The sequence below is a fragment of the Poecilia formosa genome, unplaced genomic scaffold (genome assembly GCF_000485575.1).
Source record: "Poecilia formosa unplaced genomic scaffold, Poecilia_formosa-5.1.2 Scaffold331, whole genome shotgun sequence".
Classification (NCBI taxonomy): Eukaryota; Metazoa; Chordata; class Actinopteri; order Cyprinodontiformes; family Poeciliidae; genus Poecilia; species Poecilia formosa.
This window is the reverse complement of record NW_006800270.1, coordinates 458,915-477,652: the sequence shown is the minus strand read 5'-3', so window position 1 is coordinate 477,652 and position 18,738 is coordinate 458,915. Positions and strand designations below refer to the sequence as shown.

General features: G+C 36.6%; 1 protein-coding gene and 1 long non-coding RNA gene across 2 annotated transcripts in view; both read left to right on the top strand.

Annotated features, from left to right (window-relative positions):
- The window catches only part of thsd7ab (thrombospondin, type I, domain containing 7Ab), a 224,633-nt gene that overhangs the window by 119,601 nt on the left and 86,294 nt on the right, over window positions 1-18,738 (top strand). Inside the window, exons 5-7 of the mRNA XM_007573511.2 lie at window positions 5,439-5,594; window positions 6,986-7,189; window positions 13,352-13,546. Coding sequence (XP_007573573.1) covers window positions 5,439-5,594; window positions 6,986-7,189; window positions 13,352-13,546 — 555 coding nt within the window. The remainder of the gene's footprint in view (window positions 1-5,438; window positions 5,595-6,985; window positions 7,190-13,351; window positions 13,547-18,738) is intronic.
- LOC107833116 (uncharacterized) lies at window positions 1,378-3,300 on the top strand. The gene is made up of 2 exons (XR_001658826.1): window positions 1,378-1,688; window positions 2,805-3,300. It is a non-coding gene; the product is annotated as an uncharacterized LOC107833116 (long non-coding RNA).

Genomic DNA, 18,738 nt, shown 5'->3' with positions numbered 1-18,738 from the left:
ACTTTGCGTCAGCAGCCACTCTACTGCACACGTTGCCTTCAAAACGCAACTAAAAGTGAATTATTCTAACTGCTAAAACTATTTACAATTAGGCTAATAAAACCATTTACAACTCGCAGCCCCTCTAATTGTGAACAAACTAAGAAATAACTTTATTTGTCCTTTGCACGCTAAATATTACTTCATTTTTTTACCGTGAACAAAATTGCTAGCAAGTTAATATCTGGCGTTTGGGGCCATTTACTCTCATCATTCATCAATTCACCTGCTTTTAATGCTTACGGGTCCTAAACACACATCTCATTGATTCAGTGGTAACATAACTTATTTTATCATGACGTGATAAACAGTCGTAGTCCACTGACTGACAGTACGCTAACTAATATTAAAACAGCAAGAATAATCGATTAAACCAGCAGGTCTTTGTGTAGTCAAGTTAAATATAAGGTTTTTGTAAGTTTTGCTTCCATCTATGTTAGTGTCTCGTTTGTGAGATATTTCAAGTTTTATATCAGTTTCTTATGAATAGAAATGCACCACAAACCTATGTGCAAAATGCAAAAGCAAAACAGGTCAATCATTTCCGTCTCTTCTAAGACATAAACAGAAACCAAATAAAAAAAATCCAGACTATTTGGAGTTTTTTTTGTGACTTATTTTCACAGGATAATAAAGTAATCTGACAGTTTTGATTGTGTCTTTTTTTCTGTTGGTAATCTGATTAATAAAGTTTTCATATCCAGTCCCATCTCAACCTTACACAAACAAACATGAACACGCAGTAATAGAGGGATTTTCAATCTGGTTTTTTGCACCAGAGTTAAGAATGTAGGAACTTGTGTCTTTAAAGGTATTTGCCATTTTAAATTGCCATTTGTGACCGTATACCAAATAAACCAGGGTGTGTTTGCTTATTTATTGCAAGGGACCACAAAAGAAAAAAAAATCCCCCATGTCTCCAAGGGGCTCCATAAATAAAGATATTTAAACTTTTTTTTTGTATATTCACACAGTGGCTGATGCCTTCAGACATTGGCTTTATGTGAGTTGAATTCCCTTTTAGTGTCCTGGTTTACAGAACAGATGGTGTCAATTCATGCTGTTTTGTTTTCCTCTGAGGCTTGTAATTAAAATAAAACACGTCTTTTCACAGTAGCAGGTGCTGATGAGGACCTGAGATGTCACGAGTTGATTGCAGGCACTTATTTAAAAGCTGCTGCGATTATTTCAGAGAAAATGACAGGATGTTTATTAAAGTGTCTTGTAAAATAATTTGGACAGCATAGTCATTTTCTGATTTGACAAACACCAAAAGCTTATGTATGTTAACGGCGTCGGGAAAAGTGCCGCAGGATAAGTTTGCCAACTGTTGACACTTTGCCCGTGACGTCACACTCTCAGAACTCCGCCCACTCCGCCATGACGGACGTCAAAACAACCGACGCTTCCTTTGAAGCTGGTCTAAAAACAGAAATCTGTAGCCTAATATCGCTCCCATTTAGGTGATTTCTCTTCAGAGATGGTCATAGAGTGCTGCATGGTCGGCTGCAGAAAAACAAGGATGCAAACCAAACTTATTTTATTTTATAATTTTAATGAGGAAAGATGCGTCGGCATAGCAGGGCGTTAATTATAATGACTGTCAGCCTTCGATGTAACGCGGATTTCCAGCCAACACGTTTTAAAAGGTAAGATTAACGTTCATATACTTTATAAGTAAATATGATTAGAAAGATATAAAATAAGGCATTTTGGGGAAGGTACACGTCTAACCGTTGGTAACCATGGAGACAGTGCCGCACCGTCATGTAGCCTAGCATGTATGGGGGAAAAAAACTTGTTAGCATTTCGTCTTTTGTACGTTTTTAATGTTGCTCCCATGTAAGAATCACATGCTGTTTATGACATGGTGACCGAAGTCATGTGGGGTGAATTAAGGTGGGTGGAGGTGTGGGTCCCACCTGACGTGCTTCTAAGCTAGCTGTTTCTAACTTCCCCCGTCTATAAGCCCCAACCAGGTGTGTTACGTTCATAAACAAATTAGCTCGACTCCAACAAGTAGAAGCCACGAATAAACTGGCAAAAACAACTTGGGAAGACAATTTCAGTCGTTTTGTTCAATACTGCCAATCCTCATTTTCGACGTCCGTCATGGCGTCTCGAATGATTAAGTGACGTATTACAAAGGGCCAGTAGGGAAAAACTTACGGAAGGAAACATAAAATGTACATTGGTTATACAGTTTGAAGACCATCTATATTCCAGAAAACCACAAAACCTTACCAAGTATTTTTGGTCTAGTTTGTAATGCAATTATTTTGTTAAACGTGAAATAAAAGAAAACTTCAGAAAAATATTGGAGCTTGCTTGGTATAAGTAAACGATTCCTTAATATTGATTCCAAAAAATACTAGTTCCATTATTTCACTTATAAAAAGACGTTTTTTCCTATGTTAAAAGTGAAATAATCTGTCAGTGTAACTCATACTTTTACATCAATATTAAGGAATTGTTGACTTAAAACAAGCTCCAATATCTTTCTGAAATGTTACTTGTAAATTAATTTCATCTTATGTTGAGTGTACTGAGGTATCTGAAGACAAAAATTCATTGTAACATTTTGTGTTTTTGCAGTCTAGCAAATGCCACACTTAAGTGTAATATATTCTGCCTCAGATATTTATGGCATGTTTGTTTAACCAATTTAGTGGAAATGTTCTAAAAGTATATAAAAAATCATTTAGCACAGCTGGAGATTTGAAATGTTTTTTTTTTTTTCTAAAATCATAATGTTTTGTTTCCAGGCAACATGAGCTGAAGCAAAGGTGTAGTTCTGCTTCTGCAGCATCAGATACATTTGTGAGGATATCTGATAAAAAAGCATAGTTGGTTTTCAGCAAAGAACCTTTAATCCCACCTACCTCAAAACGGCTGCTTAAATGTCAGGTTTGCTTGACACTCCTGCACCAAACAACCTTATTTTCTTTTCTCTCTCAATGGAAGATTGAAGATCATGTGTGTGGGAATCGGCATTGGGACATTTTGCTATAGATACCATTTTGTAAGTCACCTGAAACTCCTCCTTTTCTCACTCTCTCTTTGCTCAAGCCTTGGCATTAAAATATTTTGAGAAAACTAATGGACTGGAAAAGAACATCATTTGAGGTAAAGCAGAGAAAAATATGGGAGAAACTCATCAACTGTTCAGATAAGAAATCACTGGTTGAGAAAACATGTTATTTCTGGAATCACAAGCATACTCTTTATTGTTAAATAAAGTTTAAATAACCTTGAAATCAGTTGTGTGGATCTTACGCTTACTATATTTCCAATCTGCTTTTACTTCAGAATTTCGCATTTGTAATTTTACCCTTTGCTATTTCTAAATAATTTGCTGTTTTTATTATTATTTTTAAAAATTGATTAAATGTGATTTAAAGGTATAACTGTACAAGCTTGTTTTATTTTTGTAAAATAGTTTTCAGAAGTTTTATTTAAGGATGCAGATCGTCCAGGTGGGTCTTCAGACTGAACTGGACAGGAACAAAAATCACCTGGACTTGCACCCTAAATGATCTTTAAGTTATCAAATAAGACTATTCTATTTTCTAATAATAGCACATTAAAAGTATCTGACAAATTGCCTCCCTTTTGTGTGCATTCCTCATAATGTTTCTAAATTGATCATTTTCTCTTCTTTATAGAGTAATAAGAACATTTAGTGTTGAAAATAAAAAAAAATATATATATATTAAGATGTGGAAAAATGGTACCATTTGTATAAAACCAACCGTTTTTCAAACAGCTGTTTTTGCACTATATGTGTTACAGTTAAGCTCAAAATGATTCTTAACTCAAAACAAAGTTAGATTTAAATCTCGTAATAAATTAGGGTGATGGCAAACAATAATAATGGGATTTTCTATATACTTAAGCCCAATATCAGTAATACCTTTGTCAGATCAATTTAATTCAATTCATTTAATGTTCAGTATTAGAAAAATGATATTAAATGAAATGAAATGGGCATTTCTCAAGAGATAAACCAAAACAAGAAGGGTAGAGAAAACTGATATTCTTTAGAACTGAACGTACAGCGTTGCTAGCTATGCATTTTAGCTGCACAGCTAACTGATTAGCGACCTGAGTGCAGCTGGTATAAAATCACAGACTGACAGGCATTATGTCATCTATCTAATCCTAAACAAAGATACCAACAACATGAGAATGTCAAGATCAAACACTTGGAATTGGATTGGGTTCTCCATAATTTACAGCTGCTTGGTGTAAGCCACACTGCAAAAACACAGAATCTTACCAAACTTTCCAGTGCAAATTTCTTAGCAGACTTGAAATAAGACAGAGCTAACTAACTTCTCAGCAAGATAATAGGAGCTTGTTTTAGGTAAATAATTCCTTTAATATTGATTTAAAAATACATTCTAGTTCCACTGGCAGATTATTCCTCTTATAGCAAGACATTTAATAGCAAGAACATGTTGTAAGATAAATAGTTGTTTTCTTAATATTAATGGATTATTTACCTACACAAGCTCCTACATCTTTTTGAAAAGTTACTTCTAAGTGTACCAAGATATTTGCACCACAAACCAGACTAAAAATACTTGATAAGATTTTGTGCTTTTTACAGTGTAGGTGTAATTAAAATTGCACAGACAAGTTCTTTGTGACAAAGGTGAACAACTTGAAACTGCAGCTTTGGTTTAGATGAGTTTCTATTCCTGAGTAAAACCTCAAACAGCGACCAGAAGCTTTATTGTCGAATATTTGGAGGAATACTTTGAAAAAACTAGCATAATAGTAAAATATGCAAACATAAGTACATTATGCCAGTGTCTTTCAAGAACATGTTTGTTTGTTTGTTTGTTGTGTCTCTCTTTGATGCTGTGCATGCAGGTAGCATCTGTTTTCATAGAAACGTTGCGGTGATATTTCAAACCGCCATCCATTTGCCAGATGCATCAAGTGGAGGAGTTTCTAAATTCAACATGGCACCATGAGGGAAAAAGAAGCCAAATTACACATAATAGAATAAACATGAGCCAAGACAGCCTCCGTGTTCTGCTGCACCTTAGTGTTGCATTATATCCTCTCTGCATCTCCACTGAGAGTCAGAAAGCAGAGCTCCACCATGCTTCTAGTTGCTATCAAGTTGCTGCAAGAGATAATCATTGCTAATTTATCATTCTGACATGCTAACAGGGAGGGGAGAAACCAAACAGAGGGATAATAGCATCTACCTCGCAGGCATGTTTTTTTTCCTTCTGATGCAGTTTTCAGCTTCTCCCTGTGGGATTTTTTTATGCCAATAATGAGTAAATAATTATTTTTGCATCCTTGTTTCCTGATCCAATCAGGTTTGTTTGTTTGTTTTTCATGCTGGTTATTTTGTCCTTTCCTTTTGCTGACCTGCACAGCCTCCCGCCCGGTGGAGAACCAGCTGTGCACGGGTCCGATCCCAAACAGATCCCAGCTCTGCCAGATCCCCTGTCCCATCGACTGCGAGGTGTCGCCATGGGGGGCCTGGGGTCCGTGCATCTTTGAGAACTGCAACGATCAGACCGGAAGGAAAGGTAAAAAGATCAACTTTAAAGGGTCAGAATTATGTGAAATGGACGTTTTTGAGCTTTATATTGTGTTATTATGTTATTCCCTCATCAAAAACGTACCTGGAGTGTTGCTTTGATTCGTTCATGTATGTTTGAGAAATCCTTTAATCTCCATGGCAACTATTCAGCTGCACAAAGCGCCTGGGTGAATTTAATATTTTAAGATAATGTCATCAAACAGACAAAATATTAAGTTATGTGCAAATTCTGGCATTTTAAAAACTGAAATAAAGAAAATGACCACAAATAAGTGCAAAACAACACATTCAGGCAAAAGAAACACTTTTTATTATATTAAACTCAACATGTGCTTCCAGTGACAATATTTATTTATATATCTTATAGATTTTATCGCTTACGGTTATATTTGCATTATTAATATTTAACATCTAGAATGGAGTAGTTGTCAAATAATAGGCATTTCCTCCTTGGGGATCAATAAAGTAAATTCTATTCTATTCGAATATTTATTGCATATTATTACCCTCTAAATGGCACAACAGGTTCAGCAGATAGAAAATAACATGAGAACAACAAAGCTGGTGTGAAAAACTGAGATCTTATGTATGTTTGTGTCTCATATGTTTTTGGTAAAATATGTTTGTTTTTCATTGAGTTGAAAAACAAACATTTAATTAATATGTTTTCTGCACATCCAGAAATTTCTGTAACATTTCTGGATATGCAGAAAATTTACTCAAGTAAGTGTAGCAGCAATTCACAATAATATTACTAATTTAAAAGTAAATAGTACAGCTCAGTGAAAATACTACTTAAAGTTGTTACTCTAGTAAATGTAATTGAATAAATATTACGGCTGGCAGACAAATGTATCATGATGTAAGTGTTTTATACCAGTCCATATCAATAATTATAGATTAGTTTTTTGTTTCAAATTTCTGAAATACTGCCAAACTGGATGTGTGACCTTATCCAGTTTTCACTCTACGCTGTTGTTTTTCTTTTAATTTTTAAGTAGTTATGAGGCAAAGTGGGGAAACTTTAAACTGCTGCTGTGCCAGTTACTCAGCAGGTCGTTGCTAGGTAACCAAAGAGTGAGTGAGTTGCTAGGTAACCATAGAATGAGTGAGAGTTGATTCCACCAACTTTGCTTAGCTGGCTGTGAAAGGTTGAGCTGAGCAGCTAAAGTCTTTCCTCTGTCTACATCTCCCAGAATGCTGTGCGGTTCTGGATCAGAATTCTGTGAATATTCTATCCTAATTTATTTTGATTACACGTCTATCGTGGTTTATATTGTCACTGATTTATGCTTATATTGATGATAGACTGTATTCAAACCAATGGAAGGATGTATTTTGAAGTCTTTTTGGGTTGTTTTTTTTTTTTACTCATAGGCTTCAAACTGAGGAAACGACAGATTACCAACGAACCAACCGGGGGCCCAGGAAGCTGCCCTCACCTAGTAGAGGCCATGCCATGTGATGAACCCAGCTGCTACAAATGGCAGCTGGTCAGCCTGGACAGGTGTATTCCTGATGACGGGAAGCAGTGCGGCCCTGGAACTCAGCTGCCTCAAGTTCAATGCATCAGCAGTAACGGTGAGCGGAGGCAATATGATCTCAGTGTCCGATCGGATAATGGGATTTTTGCAGAGTGATGAGATGCTGCGCAGATGGCAATGATGCTTTATTATGCTGTGTGTTTTCAAAACTGTGAGTCATTTGTTCAAATTAAGCACATCGTTCTTGGAGACGGCGCTTCATGATTGACATCATCAAGCGAACAAGCTCTGATTTGCCCATCCCTGTGCTGCGGTGATTTTTTTTAATCCACCTCCATTTGTCAAATTAAAAAAAGTGACACACAGGCTAGGCTTCGCAAGAAAAACACCATATTTCTGAAGGTCACCTATCTGCTGACCCTCCGGCTTTTGGTGGACATTGACGTACGTGAGGAGATTTCCATTACACAACTCCTCTTCCCGTCATCCTTCCTCCCTCTCTTTTTTTTTAAACCTCTCCTGCTTTAACGCTTGCTTGATTCAGCTTTGCCACCCGTCCCCCTGCTGTCTGTCTCATTACAGTTTCCTCTCTGCACGCACAATTAAACCTCCCTCTCAGTATATCAAATCAGTCCTCAGAAACTCTGGGAGTTGGAGTAACTTCCACTCTTTGCTGCTTTACATTATTACTGCTTTCCTTTATTACTCCTTATATCTAAAGGTAATGTAATTAGCTCTGCGATAGCATAAGCTGCATTTCCATTATAAATACATACAAAATGTTGAAATTTTGCTCATAAAAAAATAAATAAAAACAATTTAACAGTTGCCGTGTTTCCATTAAATAAGAAACACATTTAAATCACACATGAATAAGTTTTTCCACGCGATAAATCATGAAAAAACATGCAGCGCCCTCATCCTTCAACCACTTCCTGTTGCCTTCTTTGTTGTTTGCGCCAGTGGCAACACCTGTTTGTTGGTCATGTGACTCTTATGATCCAAAAAAGTGTTTCCATTTCACTAATTTTGATACAACCAAAAAATCAATTCATCCTAATAAAATGTTTATTGAAAAATTAGATTTTTTTCGAAATTGGCATTGATTTCAAAACGCATTAATTACCTCTCTAAATATGTTGTTCTTTCAGCAAATTGCATGCTTTTGAGTCTATATACTCTAGTTAACAATTAATCAATTACTAAATTAGTTGACGATTATTTAAATAATCGATTAATCACAGTTAATTCGATTAATTCGATTAATCGTTTCAGCCCTAATCCTGACTAGTGCATTTTACTATTGGAAAATATGAACAAATTGTGCAACAACTTTTGAATATCAAATAAACAAATGAACTATTGCACTTTATTGGAAGTTCCAGACAAATCACACACTTCACACAGCATTCAGACGGTTGTATTTTAATGAGTGGAGCGGATAGTGTGGGCGGTTTCATTAGTTTTAATGTGGTATTTGGAGTTCAGAGTGCTGTACGTTTGCTTCAGGCTCTTATCTTGATGGTTGTGTTTCAGTTCACCTGCCGCATCGATGCTGATGAGAAACTAGACGCATTTTAAACAGCTTAAGGCATAAAGCCTCGAATTGTTTTGGCTGTCCTGAGTTTAACTCTTCTGTTTGATAGAAGGGGCTGCAGGGATACATGAATAACAAATAACAACAGCACAAGAGTGTATCTTCAATTTCCTGCCTCTACTGACATCACTATATGAGAAAATCGTGCAAAAAATATAATTCAACAGCACAAAGTTTGATCGTCAATAGGATTTTTCTCTCTTCGCTATGAAACAAAAGAACAGACTGGTTGATATATAAACTAGTGGGCTGCCAGTTGTGCCTACGGTAAAAATGCATTTTTTTAAAAAAATCTTATGATCATATTTAATTGGGAAAATCTTTAAAAGTATAGATGATTTAGAAAATCAATTTCAATTGGTTTAATAACCATAGTGATTAGGACTGAAACGATAAATCAGTTTAATCGTGATTAATCGATAATTGAAATACTTGCTAACTGGATAATATAGACTCAAAAAAAGCAACTGCTGAAAGAATAACAGTAATTCAGCCACAGCTGTACATAATATAAATAAATTTTATATTTAAGACAAAAACGCCATGGTCTATAAAAATGTTTGACCCAAAATGGAGTTTAACTTCAGTAAAGACATGTTAATGTCTGTAGAAAATATAAAATTTGAGTGTGTAGTCATAAGAATTGAGCAACAATTTTTAGAGAGCAGATTATATGTGAAGTTACATTTCAAAGTAAGAGGAACAAATAAAAAAAGGAAGCGATTGGGAAGAGCAGTATTAATCTCAAAACCATAGCATTATCATTAGTACTATCATTAACCATGAAATTAACACAAATGTTACTTTTAAAAGAGTAAAAATAGGAATCAGAATATTATCATGGTAATTAATAAAGCAGGCAGCTGTTGGCTGTCAGGTTAATTACAAATCTCATCTACATAAATATTAATTATATGCTCAAACACAGTTACTTATAAATAAATCTAAGCAGTTTATGTATAAAATGTTGGTGTTCTGTACGGTTTTACCTGTAGAAACTTGTTTTTTTTTTCTTCTTCTTTCTGTGTGACTTCAGCTGATTGATCTCCTTCACATCTGATGAGAATTGATTTGTTCTCTTTGGATTTTCGATCTGCTTTTCGCCTCGGTGATTTTTCACTGCGACGTTGCGGCCGCATGTTGTGTTTTTTTGGTGGTGTTTTTTTTCTCTGAGTGTGTACCAGTCATAAACCCCCCCCAGAAAAGGCCACCCAGCCAGACCCCAGACAGCAGGCGAAAGTCGATACAAATGTTATTGAAACTGGCTATTGATATTCCCAAAGCTGACTGCTTGGCCACTTAGTCGGGGAGCTTTTTCTTCTCTGCATACAGAGCGTTGAGGTTTCTCCCCTCATAGTGGGTGGTTCTGTTCATTCATGCGTCTTTGTCTGAGCCTGAGAAATACGCAGGTCCCTTGTCGTTTCTTATTTTCATGCTTTTTCGTTTCAGTCATGATGGGTTCACTGCATCTCAGTCAAAGTGACATCTCAATATAAAGTCAGCTGCAGTGAGGGTTTTGGTTTTGGTTCAATTCAGTCATGGAAAGGTTTGCATATTTTTTTAAGGGTATACATATCGCTTAACCACTTGATTTATGGCAGAGCATCAAGCAACTCACTCAGATATGTGGGTTAATATAATCCACTTATAGTGGCTACTAAGAGCTCATCAATAAAACATGAACAATAGCGATGAAACACAGGAATCCTATGTGAATTTGCGCCTTTCATGTGAAGTGCCCCCATTTTCATGGAGATTTCTTGGAGCTAAAGATCCACCACAATGAATATTTTATCAAGAATTCATAATAAAATACTGTATGTATGCTAAAGTGAAAGAAAATATTCTTTATCACTGGATGAAAGCAGAAACAACACTAGACAGATATTTCTATCTAGTGTGGCCCCCGAGCCACACTTTTGCCACCTTAGATCTGCTGTATTTGTAAAAATCAATGGACCAAATACATTCTTTGGTTGCTTTAGTTTTATGAGTCTTTACAACTCCATATTTTCCTGTTTCTGCACTGCAAAAACAGAAAATCTTACCAACTAATTTCAGCCTGGTTTCCAGACATTAAATTATATCCTCAAATCTTTCATTAAACATTATTTCCATGTATTATCCATTAATATTTTCTGTTTTTAATATCCTCATCTGAGACATTTGAACTCTTGGAATAAGAAAACTTAGCAGTCAAATAAAAATAACTGACTAAATTTATGACCTATAAACTTTATTTTCTGAGGTACCAATAATACAATGAGTTATGTAAGATTTTTCATTATTTTAATACTGACCCACTCAATAACTGTATCTCAATACATCTGTGTAATCTCCATAGATTATCCTCTTTGTTACAAATCCACTCTTATGGATTTCTTTTTTTTCACTGATTCATAGAGAAAAGAATCAGATTAACCCAAATCCTGCATATCAGATGCAAATGTATACATTCAAGAGATTAAATTTACTGTAGATTCTGCAGGAAATGTTCAGTCAATAATATATTGTAAATCTTTTTAACATCTGTTTAATGATTATGTATCTCAAGTTGTCAAATTGGAGATTTCTGAACTGCTGAGTAGTTGTGCACTGTATTCATATGGAGGTCTAAGCCTCCAATGTAAGATGAATTAAATCTGGAAAAAAATGTCAGATTAAACAGAAAACAGGGGTATCTGCTGACCTTGTTTCTTGTACATTTTCATCCTGAACAACTAGTGCTACCTTAGTGTCTATGTTTTAAATGAGGGGTGTTTTAATTGATTTGATATTTAAATTTTTCTCTAAACGCAACCAAACACTCATTCAAATGCAACTTTGCAAACCAAAGAGGTCAACTACCCCGCAGCTCACATTTACAAAATCTTTTTTTTTGTCCATCAACTCAGCTATTTTTGTGCAGCAAAGTGTTTTGTTTGGATAATGTGGTTGGCTAAAGGAGTCGACATTTTGACTGTTAAACTTTCACTAGTGTCTTCTGAGCAAAACCAGCACAAACAAAACTTTTTACTGCAAAAATGTAGTTGAGTTGATTGACACCAAATTTGTCTGACATAACAAGTTGGGGTGTGGGTTTGGTTAACCTTTCATGACCTCTGGTAACTTTTAACTCATTAATATCTTTAAAATGACAGCAGCACAAACAAAAAAAAGCAGCACAAATGTTTGACGCCAATCCTGTTAGATTTAGCAACATCAGAGAGCAAGTTGTGGACTAATTTTCCTCAGTGTCTTCTAGATATAGTTTGCTGAATAGTGGCCCAAGCTGCTGTTTGACACTAATTTCTTTTTTTTCTTTTTTTTATTACTTTGCACTAAAACTCAAATGGTGACTCCTCACTTTTAAGAGAAATTGCGGTTTTAATTACACTTTACACACCACCTCATTAATACAGAGAATTGAAGGAGCCATATTGTCATAATTACCAAACATTTACACAGACTTAGGGTAATGTTGCTACAATTAATTTGTTTTTCCTTATCTCCCAAATGTAGCCGTTGATATTTCTTACCTGAAAAGCCAGATGGCAGCTTGTAAGTTGTAGAGTCTATTGGGAAATAAATCGCCCACAAGAGGAAATTAAAAGGAAAGCCACCTGTCTTTAATTTAAGCACAAATTAGTTTTTCATCCATTTCTTTCATGTTAGGTAAACTCAAATGACTCCATGGTCTGACTCACAGATGGGAGCTGATTTAAGTGGAAGCACTTTACATTTTAAGTCCATGTTTTTACTCCAAATAATATATTGGTGATAAATGGTGTTCTCCTGTTTCTTTTTTACAGCAAATAACCCCAGAACAAACAGCCTCTATAAGCATTTAGTTTTCAGCACAGAAAAATGGAAAACATCCAAATACACTTGAAGTGTAATAGACTTAATCCGAGTGGAGATATTTGCTGAACAGGTCAAAAAGGTTTTTTTTCTTCTTCTCAAATGAGACCTATTATGCTAAATTTTATATCTCCATTTGTATTTCTACTGCTTATAAAAACACTACCAAGCACTTAAAGAAAACACCCAAATGATTTTGTCACTTGGATAATATTTTTTGGTGCATGGAAAATTAGCCGTTTTAAAAAGCTCCAGATTAAGTCACATTCTGCACGCACTGCCCGTTACCTAGCAACACTGGCCGAGCCCAGCCCGTTACCTAGCAACCCAAATGGAGTTCCAGCATGTTTGGTCAGCTGATTTTGTAAGCGCTGTACAACGGCTACTGGAAAAGACAACGGCTTTGTTGTTGATTTCCCATTCAGAAACCAATTGCTGTTTTATGTTGCAACCATTTTTAAGTTCGAGTGTAAACGTTGAGTTGGAGGGCGTGGATATCAGAGGTTTATTTGGGTTTAAAGTGACAGACACCCTAAAACAGCTCATTCTAATTGGAACTCAGAATAAAACTTAATTATCTTAGAATGATTTTCTGCAAAAAATGTAACATGTTTTGTGTAGCCCATAAACCTGTTCTTACCTGTTCAAGAATGTTTAATATGTACCTTTAGCAAGAAGATTCAACTAATTAATAAACCAGCGCTGTTCTAAAGGTTCCCAGCCAGAAGGCACAGTTTATGTCAATCTACATTTTTGTAGTAAATTGTAATTACTGTTGTAACATGGCTGGTTCTGACCCGGTTGTGTCTGGTTTTCCTCCAGGGGAGCTGGTGGACAGAGGCCTGTGCTCCTCCTCGGCCGTCTTGGAGCCCGTTTCCTGTGAGGTGCCCTGTGCCAGAGACTGCGTGCTCAGCGACTGGACGCCGTGGTCGACCTGCTCCCAGACCTGCTCCAGCAAAACCGTGGAGGGCAAGCAAATGAGGACCCGCTCCATTCTGGCCTACAACGCCGGGGAAGGTGAGTCCGCTATGAGAAAACATTCAGATGTCGCCTTTTCCAGTCGTCCTCTGCTGTCAGCCACAGAGTGTCTGATTTCACACTTGTCTGCCTTTGCGTTTGTCCTTATCTCACAGTCTGCTTATCTGTCCTGATGATTATTTCTGTTGGTCTGTCTCCTCGCCTGACGCTCACTTTTTATCTCGCTGTCGGATCTTTTCTCGTTCTTTGGAGTTTGAACCTGTGTGTGTTCTCCTTTTTGTTTTCTCTCCTCTCATCTGGGTGTGCGTTCTGCTCAGTCACTGCGATGGTTGTGGCGTGGATCACAGTGATGGAGGGTAACGGTTCTAATTAAAGATTCCTGGTAGCTATTTTAAACCTCTAGCTATGTGTTTGCATAAAATAGTCGGCTTGTTTGGAGCTCAGAAGAAATGTTGTCCTTTTAGGCCCCTTTAGGGGGAACTTATAATTGATTTTGAATTAATTCAGCTTGTTGCTGCCTAATTCAGTCAGGCCTTGTTGGTCTTGTGTGAAATAGCCTTACTGTTGTTCTGCTGCTGTAGTATTAGTTTATTCGGCCCTAACCTGCCATAATAACATTTAAAATCTGTTTTTTATCAAGGTCTGTCACGGGTGCCCCAGTTCCCAGAACTTTACGGTAATATTTGACTCCTATTAGACTAGATGTAGCTTTTAGAGGGACTATGACTTCATTAAATAACTGTCTCTAATCTTTGTGAATATACATACTTAAGAACAATAACTAAAAGAATCCCTTTCTATCTGCATAGCAGATTATCTGATTAGATTTCAAGATCCCTGGCTGATTTTGCAGCTTGTCTGTTGCATATTAATAAAGGAGAAACTTGTTGGAACTGCAGGAACCACTCAAAGCGTAAGACGCAGGGATCATATTAATATGCAGCCACCCATGTTTGCACGGGACTCTGTGTTAATTAGTGCATTAATAAGCAAATTAATGACCTAATTAGCATAACTGCCTATTCTGTGGTGATTATGGAGGGACTTTGGAAAGCCCTAAGTGCTTCTCACTGTTTGACACCCATCAGGATGAATGATGCTCAAGATTCATGTTAAGAAGCCATTTGTGAATGAGACGCAAAAAGTAATTATTCTTGGAAGCATTTGCCATTTGCGACAAAGAAATTCAATAAGAAAGAGCAACATTTTGACTAGTCGTGTCTAAAAAACAAATACGAGATAAACTTGTTTGAGTGATTGATCATCAGGAAACTTAAAGGAGAGGCAAAATTCTGATTTTGCACATTTGTACTTCCATTTGGGTTTCTACTGCTTCTAAAACCAGCCCAACTGCTCAAAATAACTAACAAAAAACCCCAAAAACAAATAAACAGCCAAATAAACATTTTTTTTGGCAATCATTTCCTGTTTTTTGGTGTCTGGAAAATAAGTAGTTGTCAAAAATCAGCAGGCACTGTCAGTTACCTAGCAACCCCAGCAAAGCCCAGCCGGGTACATAACAACCCAAACTGAACTCCAGCACGTATGGTCAGCTGGTATGTGCTGTGGCTGCTGGAAAAGACAAATGTTTTGTTGTTGACTTGCCATCCATAAACCACTTCCCGAATTCTTGTCGGTTGTGCAGAAGGATCCACTTCTGCTTTTCCAAGATGTACGGATGTATAATATCACATCTGTTTGCAACCATTTTCACGTGCGAGTGTAAACATTGAGTTGGGAGGCCAGTAGCTTATATGGATTTAAAGTGACAAGAGGCTTTAAAAGAGCTCATTTTGGTTGGAGCTCAGAACATAGTCTCATTATCTACGAAGTATTTTCTTAAAAAAGATGTAAGAAACATGCTTTTTGTAGCTCATAGGCCATATATGTCAAACTTGAGGCTCAGGAGCCAAATCTGGCCCGCCATAAAGTTTTTATAACCCAGAGGGCCATGTGAATAGAACCTTGAAAATAACCCTTAAATAATATTTCATCAATCAAATGAAAGAGTTTTCAACTTAAGAGGATTANTTCTGATGCAGTTTTCAGCTTCTCCCTGTGGGATTTTTTTATGCCAATAATGAGTAAATAATTATTTTTGCATCCTTGTTTCCTGATCCAATCAGGTTTGTTTTTTTTCGTTTTTCATGCTGGTTATTTTGTCCTTTCCTTTTGCTGACCTGCACAGCCTCCCGCCCGGTGGAGAACCAGCTGTGCACGGGTCCGATCCCAAACAGATCCCAGCTCTGCCAGATCCCATGTCCCATCGACTGCGAGGTGTCGCCATGGGGGGCCTGGGGTCCGTGCATCTTTGAGAACTGCAACGATCAGACCGGAAGGAAAGGTAAAAAGATCAACTTTAAAGGGTCAGAATTATGTGAAATTGACGTTTTTGAGCTTTATATTGTGTTATTATGTTATTCCCTCATCAAAAACTTACCTGGAGTGTTGCTTTGATTCGTTCATGTATGTTTGAGAAATCCTTTAATCTCCATGGCAACTATTCAGCTGCACAAAGCGCCTGGGTGAATTTAATATTTTAAGATAATGTCATCAAACAGACAAAATATTAAGTTATGTGCAAATTCTGGCATTTTAAAAACTGAAATAAAGAAAATGACCACAAATAAGTACAAAACAACACATTCAGGCAAAAGAAACACTTTTTATTATATTAAATTCAACATGTGCTTCCAGTGACAATATTTATTTATATATCTTATAGATTTTATCGCTTACGGTTATATTTGCATTATTAATATTTAACATCTAGAATGGAGTAGTTGTCAAATAATAGGCATTTCCTCCTTGGGGATCAATAAAGTAAATTCTATTCTATTCCAATATTTATTGCATATTATTACCCTCTAAATGGCACAACAGGTTCAGCAGATAGAAAATAACATGAGAACAACAAAGCTGGTGTGAAAAACTGAGATCTTTCACACACATATGTTTGTGTCTCATATGTTTTTGGTAAAATATGTTTGTTTTTCATTGAGTTGAAAAACAAACATTTAATTAATATGTTTTCTGCACATCCAGAAATTTCTGTAACATTTCTGGATATGCAGAAATTTTACTCAAGTAAGTGTAGCAGTAATTCACAATAATATTACTAATTTAAAAGTAAATAGTACAGCTCAGTGAAAATACTACTTAAAGTTGTTACTCTAGTAAATGTAATTGAATAAATATTACGGCTGGCAGACAAATGTATCATGATGTAAGTGTTTTATACCAGTCCATATCGATAATTATGGATTAGTTTTTTGTTTCAAATTTCTGAAATACTGCCAAACTGGATGTGTGACCTTATCCAGTTTTCACTCTACGCTGTTGTTTTTCTTTTAATTTTTAAGTAGTTATGAGGCAAAGTGGGGAAACTTTAAACTGCTGCTGTGCCAGTTACTCAGCAGGTCGTTGCTAGGTAACCAAAGAGTGAGTGAGTTGCTAGGTAACCATAGAATGAGTGAGAGTTGATTCCACCAACTTTGCTTGGCTGGCTGTGAAAGGTTGAGCTGAGCAGCTAATGTCTTTCCTCTGTCTACATCTCCCAGAATGCTGTGCGGTTCTGGATCAGAATTCTGTGAATATTCTATCCTAATTTATTTTGATTACACGTCTATCGTGGTTTATATTGTCACTGATTTATGCTTATATTGATGATAGACTGTATTCAAACCAATGGAAGGATGTATTTTGAAGTCTTTTTGGGTTGTTTTTTTTTTTTACTCATAGGCTTCAAACTGAGGAAACGACAGATTACCAACGAGCCAACCGGGGGCCTAGGAAGCTGCCCTCACCTAGTAGAGGCCATGCCATGTGATGAACCCAGCTGCTACAAATGGCAGCTGGTCAGCCTGGACAGGTGTATTCCTGATGACGGGAAGCAGTGCGGCCCTGGAACTCAGCTGCCTCAAGTTCAATGCATCAGCAGTAACGGTGAGCGGAGGCAATTTGATCTCAGTGTCCGATCGGATGATGGGATTTTTGCAGAGTGATGAGATGGTGCGCAGATGGCAATGATGCTTTATTATGCTGTGTGTTTTCAAAACTGTGAGTCATTTGTTCAAATTAAGCACATCCGTCCTAGGAGACGCCGCTTCATGATTGACATCATCAAGCGAACAAGCTCTGATTTGCCCATCCCTGTGCTGCGGTGATTTTTTTTAATCCACCTCCATTTGTCAAATTAAAAAAAGTGACACACAGGCTAGGCTTCGCAAGAAAAACACCATATTTCTGAAGGTCACCTATCTGCTGACCCTCCGGCTTTTGGTGGACATTGACGTACGTGAGGAGATTTCCATTACACAACTCCTCTTCCCGTCATCCTTCCTCCCTCTCTTTTTTTTTAAACCTCTCCTGCTTTAACGCTTGCTTGATTCAGCTTTGCCACCCGTCCCCCTGCTGTCTGTCTCATTACAGTTTCCTCTCTGCACGCACAATTAAACCTCCCTCTCAGTATATCAAATCAGTCCTCAGAAACTCTGGGAGTTGGAGAAACTTCCACTCTTTGCTGCTTTACATTATTACTGCTTTCCTCTATTACTCCTTATATCTAAAGGTAATGTAATTAGCTCTGCGATAGCATAAGCTGCTTTTCCATTATAAATACATACAAAATGTTGAAATTTTGCTCATAAAAAAATAAATAAAAACAATTTAACAGTTGCCGTGTTTCCATTAAATAAGAAACGCATTTAAATCACACATGAATAAGTTTTTCCACGCGATAAATCATGAAAAAACATGCAGCGCCCTCATCCTTCAACCACTTCCTGTTGTCTTCTTTGTTGTTTGCGCCAGTGGCAACACCTGTTTGTTGGTCATGTGACTCTTAGGATCCAAAAAAGTGTTTCCATTTCACTAATTTTGATACAACCAAAAAATCAATTCATCCTAATAAGATTTTTATTGAAAAATTAGATTTTTTTCGAAATTGGCATTGATTTCAAAACGCCTTAATTACCTGTCTAAATGTGTTGTTCTTTCAGCAAATTGCATGCTTTTGAGTCTATATACTCTAGTTAATAATTAATCAATTACTAAATTAGTTGACGATTATTTAAATAATCGATTAATCACAGTTAATTCGATTAATTCGATTGATCGTTTCAGCCCTAATCCTGACTAGTGCATTTTACTATTGGAGAATATGAACAAATTGTGCAACAACTTTTGAATATCAAATAAACAAATGAACTATTGCACTTTATTGGAAGTTC